Genomic DNA, 12,134 nt, shown 5'->3' on the forward strand with positions numbered 1-12,134 from the left:
ATTTTTTTATTTTTTGGATTATTTTCGATTTTTTATGAATTTAAAAAAAATAAATTTAACGGAATAAAAACGAACCCAATCGCATGAGGCGATTGGGCGTCACCACCCAACCAGAAGCCGCTGCATCGCCTGCTCTTCTGCAAGAGCGCAGCGGCGAGCACGGCGTCTGCTCTTGCTGAAGAGCACTGCTGCGGATGCTCTTACAAGATTACAAACCTTCTCTAAATCAAGAACCCGAGCTTTCATGGTAAAGATATATACATCTGATACGAGTCTCACATTTTCAATGATACAATCTGATAAAGTGAAAGCAAGTAGATATATATTTATGCGAATAAACTGCTTATGTAGAACTGTTTTCACTCCCAAACACATTCTGCCTGGCAGAGTGGAAGGGAGAGGAAATAGCTCTAGCAGTCGCATTTTCTCTGAGTTCTCGTCGAATATCCCATAATTTTTCTGCACACAGTCTCATTGAAGGTCTTGATAGTCTTGATGGTGCCAGGCAGAGGCGGGCGAGTTTGAGGACCCTTTCGACTGCGTGGATGGATGGAATGCTCCTTCGTAGCCTTGGATCCATAGCCACAACGACCTCTCCATTTCTTAGTCTCCTAAGTGCCTGAATAGGAAACAATTCTAAGATCTTTCCAATTGCTATTGTTGTTTTATAGTATGATAAACTGGACAGTGATCAAGAACAACGATAATCCTGCTATTAGTGGTGATCTACATTCATATATACTCACCCATTTTATGGTAAGTCTCTCGTCCAGGCCTTTATTCGACTCTATAGGTTGCCTGCCTGTCATCATTTCAATGAGTAATACACCGAATGAGTAGACATCACTCTTTTCAGTAAGCTGGTATGTCCTCAGGTACTCAGGATCCAAGTAGCCAGCAGTTCCTTTGATTTGCGTAGAAATGTGAGTGGCAACAGGGTTTTCTGCAGCTAACCGCGCAAACCCAAAATCAGCCACTTTGGCTCTGAGTTTTTCTGTAATGAGTATGTTCGATGCTTTGATGTCTCTATGGATGATGGGGGGATCTGTAACATGAGAGAATAAACGCGCATGAAAAGGGACAGCAATCGAGTATAAGCCATACTTTTCATACATGATACTCCATTTACCTGTATACGAGTGAAGATAGGTAATACCATGAGCTACATCAATTGCAATATCCAATCGCTCTCCGATTTGAAGCTCATTTGGACGAGTTCCTGCATCCAGGTTTGGTCATCTTATACATAATTGGATACTCGTTGCAACATACTTTGTTGTTTTTAAAATGAAACAAAATAGATGAAACATACTGTAACATCGTTGAGCTGCCTAATGACAGAGTTCGATGACCTACCATCCAAGTGTTCTCGGAGGGTCCCGTTGCTGACATATTCAATGATAATAAGGCGCTCGTCTCCATGCTCAAGACACCCGTAAAATCTTACCAAACTCAGGTGCTCAATCTTTGATAAGGCTAGGATCTCGTTCTTGAACTCTGCTGACAGGCGTTGATCATAAGTTTCCTGTTTACAAGGAAGTCTATTGAGAGCGAGAGAGCAACAAAAATACTTCAACTCTCAACTTGATAGCACATCTTACGCTTTTTGCACGCTTTACAGCAACAACACGACCATCCTTAAGTGTCCCTTTATACACAGTCCCAAATCCCCCTTCACCAATTTTGTTATCTAGGGAGAAATTTCCTGTTGCGTTATAGATTTCTTTAAATGCTGAGCTATTCCTCAACTTTGCAGAATCAACCTCTGGGTATGAATCATAATTGGAACGCCTTGATCTTGATGACCTCCTACTATCACCCGCGAAATCTGCATACAAAAAAAAAACATAAATATGATTGAATAATATTACTCCTCAATCTCTGATAAGAAAAGGGCAAACTTAAATTTAAAATTAAGATCAAGACTGATGCAAACTCATTAACTTACTAGGACTCTGTCCAGCTAGGTAACGCCATGCGTCTGGCAGCACTTGATCTCGACTAGACACGGGATCAGCTTTCTTGCGTCCAAAGAAAATAACAGAAAAAACTCCACCTACCTTCTTTGCAGCACTTGTGATGTAACTCAAGGCTGGATTATTGGACTTGTGACGGTCCTCTTCTAGTGTTGAGCGGTCACCGGAGTTGGTATTCAGTCTTCTGATATGAGCAGGGCAGATGATCGGAGGACTTTGTGTTTTCTTCATCTGCAGGGTTGGTGATCTCTGTCCAAACCAAACGCATAGTTGACTTCATTAGACACCAAGTAATTTCGTGATGTAGTTGGATGAGACTGATTCAGCACCTGCTTGGTCTGACTCAGTAATACCCAGCAAATGAAAGTGACAATGATAACTGAAACTTGGATTATAAAATTAGCCAGTGTAACACAAAATATTGATGGCTATGTCAACAACTTCTGTATTTGTTGGTACAAAATAGTACTAGTACATAAGCAGAAACTGCACAACTCAAACCAAAAATATGGAATCCTGAAACAGGTCGAGTCAGATTTTTGGCTACGCATGAATTTGTCGAACATGTTAATGAAAGTCAACTGACCCTTTTTAGATGGAAAAATAATAGCCAAACTTTCTGTTATTTACAATCATGTCTCGCCTCTGTTAAAGACTAAGTATGAACATATCCTGCTTATAGTGAAATGTATTCGTTAACTGTATTGCCCTTCCAGATCACACACAAAACTAGATGGCTAAACAAGGAGAATTTTTAAAAGCTGATGATCGTTTCATCAAAATTGACTCTTTCTCCAGTAGAGTAGACATTGTAGAATAGTGCTGCACAGAAATACTGGAATGATGTGAGCAATAAAAATCCTTTGAAGGAGCCTACTAGTTCCACGAGCGCCAACTGTTCCGATTATAGCAGCAAGGGTCCCACCAGTGTTGGATATACCTATACAGGAATATAAATGGAGGTTAAAATCATACTGTATAATTTTAAGCAAACAGCTACTGTTTAACGTGTGGCATATGGATGTATCATTTATTTCTAGCACTTCATATTTCTAGGCGACTCTGACAAAAAGTGCCTCTGTGAATGTTGAGACTGGTCCGAGTGTTAAATATGATCATTTTTACGCCAATGATGACCTATCAAGCATGTAATTTAAGATAGTTATAGCCTCAAAGCTATCATTTTCCTTTAGAAAACCAACTAGTTCGATGTGCAACAATGAGATATGAACTCACAATCATAGCTAGTGAAAATAAAAATATTACTAACAGGTAACAGCAGTCATTGTTCTGGAATGTGTTCTCATCATGCCCACTTACAAGGATAAAGAAGCCAGGTGGAGAGAATCAGCCTTCATGGTGCATCGGATTTTAATCATTACAGTGAGAGGAAGAGATTTATTTAATTATTTTACTTCTGTTTACTGTAAGCGTCTCTTGAGACAGTGATGTGTTCAACTCGCTTTGAGGCCAGAAGGTAGTGAAAGTCATTAGCAAGGGTTTTCTTGCATTTATCTCCAAGGCAGCAAAATTATGATATCAATGTAAAACTTGTTTCTTGGAGGAATCCAGACGACCCTGCTTCAGGAAGCTTTACATTAGGCATGGGGCCTAATGGAGGCAGTGATCTTTCCATTAGAAAAGGCAAGAAAAAATTGTGGAGTAGCGGGCATTGGCAAGGAGAGACTTTCCAGTCACTTGACCTGAAAAATCCCTACAACTTTACGTACCTTGCACGCGATGGAGATGTATATGCGACATATAATAATAAGTCTGTGCTATCTAGAATTCTGATTGGTCATCGCGGCAGAATGGAGCTGTTTCAGTGGCTGGAGGTCAGGCAGGCCTGGGATCTGCTCATGGTGAAGCCGTATTCCTGTGGAGCATATGCCATGTGTGGGCCCAATACAATGTGTAATAACAATCACTCACCAGCGTGTAGGTGTTTGAGTGGGTTCAAACCACGAGTTGAGGTAGACTGTGGAGCTTTTTCTAATGGATGTGTTAGAATAAGGCAAAAGGTGAGCTAGTTTCTTGTGATATCGGTATTTGCTCTGTATTGCATTAAAGTAATCACCTTCTCTAATTGTTTCAGGGAAGAGAAAAGTGCTTCTTTTGGAGTTAGTGTTGCCCATTACTGCTGCACTACTACTCTTATCTTCTTTTGGTTTCTGTTATGCGCGATCAAAGCTAACAAACCGGAGTATGACTTTCTTGCTAATGACTACCAAATTCCACATTGAATTTTTATGCAGTTTGGCTTTGCTCAGGATCCAAGGACACACATCAAAATCTACTACTCCTTGATTTGGATTCAAATGGAGCGGAATATAAGAACGTAGCCCAAGTTGGTATTACTCATGGAGAAGATAAAAATGACAGATATGAGTTGCCAATTTTCAGTTTTTCCTTTTCCATAGAAAACAAGCTCGGACAGGGTGGTTTTGGACCTGTTTACAAGGTAAGTAAATTTGTAGTGCTTGTGAGTGAGCAACCTAAGAATACTGGTGTCCATTCCAACAAGCAACAAATAGTTCCGTTTTTTCAGTTTTTCAACTAGTAAACTACTTGGCACGAACACGAGTACATACTTCACCTTCGTGCTATATGTTCATAATCTGAAGCATGTAGTTGCCACATTACATATTTCACAAAGGAAGCATTCTAGCATCTCAATCCAAGGTTAGATCAATTTTTGATAAATTCTAGCACTTCAACACGCTAAGCCCCTCGAAACTCATACGAAACAACAGTGCAGACAATGCCACCATACTTCATCAAGAAACGCAGCAAACACCACAAATGATCAGAAGCAAGTAGCCCAAACCAAGGCATACATAGCACATAAAACACAAGTGTAAAAACGCATTACTTCACGAAGATCTGAACAAATCCACTGCCAAAACATATACTAAGAAACAACAATGAAGACGACACCGCCTTAGCTCATCAAGAAACATAACAAACACAACAAGTTATCACAAGAAAATACCCTAAAACAAGGCATACATAGCACACAAAACTCAAGTAGAAAAGGTATTACTTCAAGATGATTTGAATGAATCCGCAAATCCGCTCCCAAGCAGTCTCTCCACATACTTCCCCAAAATATCAACCTCCAAATTCACCTTCTGCCCAACTTTCTTCAAAGCAATCACAACTTTCTGCTGTGTGTAAGCCACCAACATGAAATTGAAACACCCTTCATCATCAAACACATCCACCACAGTCAAACTTGTCCCATCCACAGCAATAAACCCCTTAGGCACAATGTACCTCAAAATCTCCCTCCCAACCTTCACTTTCACCCACAGTGAGTCTCCCTCCGGCCTCAACTCCACGATTTCTCCGGTCCCATCGACGTGCCCCTGCACAAAATGTCCCCCCATTCTGGTGCTAGGGCTCAGCGCCCTCTCCAAATTGACCAAAGACCCACTCTCCAATTCGCCCAGAGAGGTCTTCCGCAGCGTCTCCGGCGCCAACCCAACCGAGAATTCGGACGAAACGGTGTCGAATTCGGTCACCGTTAGGCAGGTTCCGTTGACCGCGATGCTGTCGCCCAAGTGCACGCCTTCAAGAACGGTTTTTGCTTGGATTTTCATGGTGAAACTGTCGGGTTGGTCGAAACCCAGGTGCTTGATTGTGCCCATTTCTTCCACAATTCCAGTGAAAAGGGATTTCACTGTGGTGTTGGCCAATTTGGGCTGGTGCGGTTTGGAGGGTTTAGTGAAGATCGATGAGAGTGGGGGCTGTTTTAAAGCTAGCTTGGAGTGGAGCTGAGGCTTCCTCGGAGGTGAAGCAGCGGAAAGATCGGAAATTGAGAGTATTCTGGCAGCCGTCGATGGATTCCGGCGATGGCCGGAGAGGAGGGTTGGTGGGCAAGATAGAGCCATTTTTTCTTTCAAATAAGTTACTCCATTTAGTTCTTCTTTCTCTAAATGTTGCACTCCACAATGCATTGCTTGCTTTATGTTTATTACTCCATCTGTCCGCCATTAGTAGTCTTATTTATGGGCAACACGGGTTTAAAGAAATGTTAAGAAAAGTGGGTGGAAAAAAGTTAGTGGAATAGGGGTCCCACTTGTATATATTAATTTTAAATGAAATGTGAGTGGAATGAGTTAGTGGAAGGTGTGACCTTATTACCATTTATGGTAAAAGTGAACCGGTACTCCTATTCGCGGACGGACTAAAATGGAAAAACGGGACTCCTATTCGCGAACAGAGGGAGTATCTTTGTTCTTTTCTTATGCTGTCATACTTCTTATATATACATCACATATAATGTTACAAAAGAAAAAAGACATGAAGAAACCAGTGTTGTTAAAATCGCGCTCCGAGCGCGCTTGGGTCGCGGGTCGCAAGGGTCGAGACCGACGTCGCCCCATTGTGGGTGGGTGTGACGAGATTCAGGGGTTGCCGTTGGGGCGGCTGAGGCGGCTGGGTCGAGCGGCTGAGGCGGCTGGGGCGAGGAAGAAGAAGAAGAAGAAGATTGTCGGTTTGAATTGTTTTTACTTTTTCAGCTTCTTAAAGAAATCTATTTCTCCATCTTCCTAGACAATTGTGCACTTTTTAGAAACCTAAGACAACTTTTAACCTTTTCAGTTTTTTAAAGGAAGCATGTGACCCCTCTCTTCCTCGACATGCACCTTTTTAAATTGAATAAAGCTATGCGGCCACATTATGGCCAGCCATAAATTAATTAAATAACAAAAAATTTGATTTTTTTTCAAATTTTTGGTTTAATACTATTTGATTTTACTTTTATATCATCTTCATTATTTGTTGCTCAACATGTTAGTGTTGCAATTTCGTAGTTTTTTCCCAACTTATTACTACTATCATTTCTTGATTGTTGCTCAACGTTTACAGTAATTCGTGATATTAATGTGTTTTACGTAATGGAATTCAAAGATAAGTATCAACTCACAAGTTCATTCACACACATATAAGTTTATATCGGTAATTCTAATTTTTTTATACATGTAAATGGACTAAATTAACTCTTTATGACCGGCCACATTATGGCCATTTAGCATCACTCTTTTAAATTACCCATCTTTTTAAATTACTAAACTATTAGTATATGTATATGCCCCTCTCTCTATTTCTCTTTCTCTATTTCTCTTTCTTCCAAAAAGGCAAACTATTAGTATATGTATATTATACTATATACTATAAGAAGGCTATAGATATAATAACTTAGGTACAATTCATATTATTATACATTTTATTATGACTAGTAAAATTTCTTTACCCATTAGTATCTATTACTAGCTGACACATATTAAAAAGAATACAAGTGTGGGTTAAACAATTTTTAAACTATCAATTCGCCCCGATTCGTGGGTCCCTCGCCCTGGCGCCCCATCACCCCGGGACTCGGGGTCCAGCCTCATCGCTCCGGACCGATCCGCGACCCTAACAACACTGGAAGAAACAGATGAACTATTAACACGAAGCATGAAGCATCCCATATATAGATCAGGCATCTCAGATATTGTATAAGGAAACAAATAAATCCACATGAAGAAGAACAAAATATAAAAAGCTTAGACATCCAGGGGCGGAGGGAGGGTGGGGCCAGGGGGGCCCATGGTCCCCCCACTAATTCTTAAAAAACTTAGGGGTATTTTAGTAATTTCACAATAATTATAATTTATAATAAATATAATATTAGAGATAGGTTTCAGCAAAATATATATGAATCGTGCCTCTTAATTTAGCGTATTCATTCTGCCGTTCCAATCCAAGTCTGAATTTAGCGTATTCATTCTGCCGTTCCAAGTCTGAAATCTGGTAAACTAGAACTAGGTATATTCAAAACTCAAATATAATTCAATTAATTTTTCTACATAGGTTGTTTTTTTGTTTGGCTGCAATAATAATTCAAAGGGGGAGAAAGAAGATAGCTTATGTAATTCAATGGCTACGGACTACGGTGGTTCTGTAGTTGGAATTTTATAACTCCAATTCTTTATTTGATGCGTGTGTTAATAGTTTTGCATACAGAAAATATCAAATATTTTGAACTTAATCAGTGTTGACTATTTTTGTAGGTATATGGATCGTTATTTCAAGAAACTTTCTTCCGTTGTTTCTTCACTTCTTCAACCTCAAGAATTATCGAATGAAGATAAAAGTAAGGTTGATTTAGAGAATCTTCCAAGTGATCCAGGAGAACGACCTGATATAATGAGTTATCCACCAAATTTAATAGAACAAGTTCGCAGAGCTTACTTACTTAAAGGTTCGTGTCAACCACGTAATCAAGATTTTCGTCCTACAGTAGATGGAAATCGAAAACGTAAATTTGTCTCACATTGGTTTGATGAATTTAAGGATTGGTTGGAATATAGTGTTACAAAGGAAGCAGCTTTTTGTTTATATTGCTATCTTTTTTCAAGACTCCACGGAAATGGACAAGATGCTTTTGTATCAGGGGGATTTACGGTCTGGCGCAAGAAAGAAAGATTAAGAGATCATGTTGGAAACCATAAAAGTGCTCATAACAGGTGCAGATTAGCATGTGAGGATTTGATGAATCAAGCCCAACACATTGAGGTCTCTTTGGCAAAACAGTCAACACAGTCTAAGCTTGACTACCGCCTGCGATTAAATGCAACGATTATTTCTCTTCGTTATCTTATAATGCAAGGATTGCCTTTCCGCGGTCATGATGAGTCAGAAGAATCATTAAATCAAGGTAATTTTCTTGAGTTCTTGAAAGTTATTTCTTCTTGCAATGAAGAGATAGCTAGTGTTGTGCTAAAAAATGCTCCAGACAATCTCAAACTTACATCACCAGATATTCAGAGAGATATTATAAATGCATTTACTGTTGAGACAACGAAAGCTATTGTACATGCTATGAGAAGTGAATTTTTCTCCATATTAGTTGATGAGTGTCGAGATGTATCTGTCAAAGAGCAAATGGGTGTTGTGGTGCGATATGTGGACAAGAATGAATGTGTTATAGAACGTTTCTTAGTGTTGTTCATGTTAGTGATACAACTGCAACCTCACTTGAGAAAGCACTTGATTATTTATTATCTACTTATGATTTAAGTATATCTAGTTTGAGAGGTCAAGGATATGATGGCGCAAGCAACATGAGAGGAGAATTCAATGGGTTGAAGAGTTTGATACTCAAGAGAAATTCCAGTGCTTATTATGTACATTGCTTTGCTCATCAGCTTCAGCTCACGATTGTTGCTGTTGCTAAAAAACATAAAATTGTCGGATCTTTTTATAATTCTATCTCTCGTTTGTGTAATACTGTTGGAGGTTCTTGTAAGCGCAGAGATATACTTCGGGAGAAACAGAGAGAGGATATTATTAAAGAGATTGCAAGTGATGAAATATGTCACACCTCAACCCCTCTGACGTATGCTCTTATAATAAATAAATCCCTTATCATAAAAGCAATTAATGTCTAATTCATAGAACATTCATATTATATAAGTTCAAACCAACACTTATCCGATACATATTTCAAAAATATCCTGTAGAGTAGTGGAACCCTCTCACCACTCTATGTACTATACATTTATCTACAAGCAAAAATGATGACGAGGAGAAGGTTGCCAATATGCGTCAGCCGCTGAACCTGATAACACGTGGACTTCCTATAACTCACGTCAGTCAAAACATTACTGCTATCTTATTCCTGAAAAATTTAGTGGTTTATATGAGCCACAACTCAGTATATATAAATTTCCACCTTTAATCTCACACGATACAAACATCAAGCATATTCTTTCATCAATACATATAATCAAAAACAATATGTAACATAATTATAAAAAAACAAACCATTTCATGTTCATATGCATATGCCACTCTATTCAGTTTATTATTCTGTAACAGTCAAGCCTGGTATCTGCCCGGGATTCCTCTATGACCCGAAGGTCTCTCTGTAATTGGACTCATAGATCCCTCTGTATTTGACCCGAAGGTCCCTCTGTATTTGGACTCATAGGTCCCTCTGTATTTGACCCGAAGGTCCCTCTGTATTTGGACTCATAGGTCCCTCTAAAATTTCAGATCCAGTACAAGGCTGTCACAGATCCTCTTTAATCACATGATTCATGTACTTTCAATACCATATGTAAAACATCAATTTCATATTTTTATCATATAATTCATTTACAACATCACACCAATCATATATCCATATCATATTCCACCACCTATATCAAATAATTCATAATCATATTGGATCGCATCATATAATCAAATCATTCATTTTATTTAACACCTAGCAAGGAAGCAAATAAAACATGTAAAATTAAAAGTGTGATTTATACACACCTGATTATAATGGGTAAACTTATTGAGCTCCTGATTTCGACTCTTGATTTATAACTCTCGATCCATTCTCTCAACTTTTGTTTTCCCCTAAACTCTCTCAAACTCTCTCTTTTTATTTTTATTCAAAAGATATATTTGTACATATACGTCGACCACTTTGCTTACTCATACCAATTAACATTGAAAGTTATAAATACAAGTGTCATGCCCTTAGTTAAAAATGCAACACGTCAAGTACACAAATATATCATGCATACTATATACTAACAACACGTACACTACACAATTGAATTTGTTTAATATATAGAACTCTAATCTATCCAAATACATGTATATATATATATATATATATATATATATATATATATATATATATATATATATATATATATATATATACTAGTTTATATTATACAATACACTACACATCTATTTTAACACTTTCCGTAAATCAAAACTATCCATATATTCGACTATATTGAGTCGTCATAACAATAAATATATTCTCTATGACACACTTAATATCTATGTAGTAAAAGTGACAATTCAATATGCAATGACAATATAATATGATAATATGCAAAATAATGCATGTTTCGGGTTAGGGATGTCACAATTCTTCCCCTCTTTAAGAATTTTGTCCGCAAAATTCGCTTTCCCCATGAGTTAATGCATATAATAAAATCACTAACCCTTAAACAGATGTGGATATTTCTTTCTCATTTTTTCTTCAGTTTCCCAAGTAGCCTCTTCGACCCTGTGATTCCGCCAATTAACTTTAACCATTGGAATAACTTTTCTTCGCAATTGCTTTATCTGGCGGTCCACTATATTGATAGGTTCTTCTATGTAACTCAATTTCTCAGAAATCTGTATATCAGTATCTTTCAAAATATGTGAAGGATCAGATAGATAACGTCGAAGCATACTGACGTGGAAAACATTATGAATTCGTGTTAATTTCAGAGGTAGTGCTGACCTATGCGCCAATGGTCCAACTCTTTCGACAATATCATACGGACCAATATAACAAGGACTCAACTTACCTTTATAACTCTTTGTCTATCCCATGTCGCTTTTAATTTCCTTTTAATAATATCAATCTTATACAGTTTCTCGAATAATCTCTGACATTTCTAGAATCTCTATATATTAAACTTCTACATTTTCTACTATACAATGTCTCATATTCAACTCCTTCTAACTCATCAAATATTTCAATCTGTCATGATCAGCCGAAATTAAAAAAGTCTCTCCATGCAGATAAGGATGCCAAATCTTCGAAGGAAAACAACACTGCTAAATCCAGATCAGAAATAGAATAAGAAGCTTCATATACTCGTGATTGTCTTTGACGCATAAGCAATAAACTTTCCATTTTATTTTAATAGAAGAAAACCAAATCCACGTTGCAGTGCACTACTGTAAATAACATAATATCATATACCTGTAGAAATAACCAACATAGACGACATATTCTATCAATGCTTCAACTCATCAAAACTGTTTTGACATGCTTCACTCCATATAAGAGGAGAACTCTTCCGTAATAACTTCTTCATCAATTCAGCCATAATCGAGAATCCTTTTCAGTTGACAAATACTTCAGTATTCTGTATAGCCATTTCTATTCTTCAACCTTATACCATGTGTCCCAATAATACCATATGATCTAGCTAGACTCACACTTTCCCAACCTTGCAATAAGTTGTTTATCTCGCAAAACTTGTAATAGTGACTGCAAGTGATTAACATGCTCATCTGTACTTCGTGAAATATACTAGTAAGTCAATAAAAATAATCACTAAGTGATATAGGAATGGTTGAGAGACTTCGTTCATCAAT

At 37.8% G+C, this 12,134-nt stretch overlaps 3 protein-coding genes across 4 annotated transcripts; 1 reads left to right on the forward strand and 2 right to left on the reverse strand.

The window, feature by feature from the left end:
• Positions 1-222: 222 nt before the first annotated feature.
• Positions 223-3,840, reverse strand: LOC121762259 (calmodulin-binding receptor-like cytoplasmic kinase 1). 2 transcript variants are annotated; one of them, XM_042158076.1, is made up of 7 exons: positions 3,707-3,840; positions 1,949-2,916; positions 1,602-1,828; positions 1,357-1,525; positions 1,130-1,219; positions 747-1,045; positions 223-619 (listed from the first exon to the last, which is right to left on the reverse strand). In XM_042158076.1, the coding sequence occupies exons 2-7, from the start codon at positions 2,205-2,207 to the stop codon at positions 344-346; spliced, it is 1,320 nt and encodes a 439-aa protein (XP_042014010.1). In that variant the 5' UTR covers positions 2,208-2,916; positions 3,707-3,840; the 3' UTR covers positions 223-343. The 2 variants fall into 2 exon arrangements, with proteins under 2 accessions (XP_042014010.1, XP_042014009.1); XM_042158075.1 differs by lacking the exon at positions 3,707-3,840 and adding an exon at positions 3,297-3,429.
• Positions 3,841-4,293: 453 nt separating this feature from the next.
• Positions 4,294-5,910, reverse strand: LOC121762260 (riboflavin synthase-like). Its single transcript, XM_042158078.1, has 2 exons — positions 5,020-5,910; positions 4,294-4,426 (listed from the first exon to the last, which is right to left on the reverse strand). Exon 1 carries the CDS (start codon positions 5,867-5,869, stop codon positions 5,021-5,023), a length of 849 nt encoding a protein of 282 aa, XP_042014012.1. The 5' UTR covers positions 5,870-5,910; the 3' UTR covers positions 4,294-4,426; position 5,020.
• Positions 5,911-8,039: 2,129 nt separating this feature from the next.
• LOC121760705 (zinc finger MYM-type protein 1-like) lies at positions 8,040-9,044 on the forward strand. Its single transcript, XM_042156338.1, has one exon. The coding sequence runs from the start codon at positions 8,040-8,042 to the stop codon at positions 9,042-9,044; it is 1,005 nt and encodes a 334-aa protein (XP_042012272.1).
• The last annotated feature ends 3,090 nt before the right edge of the window (positions 9,045-12,134 follow it).

This window comes from Salvia splendens, chromosome 13 (genome assembly GCF_004379255.2).
Source record: "Salvia splendens isolate huo1 chromosome 13, SspV2, whole genome shotgun sequence".
NCBI lineage: Eukaryota > Viridiplantae > Streptophyta > Magnoliopsida > Lamiales > Lamiaceae > Salvia > Salvia splendens.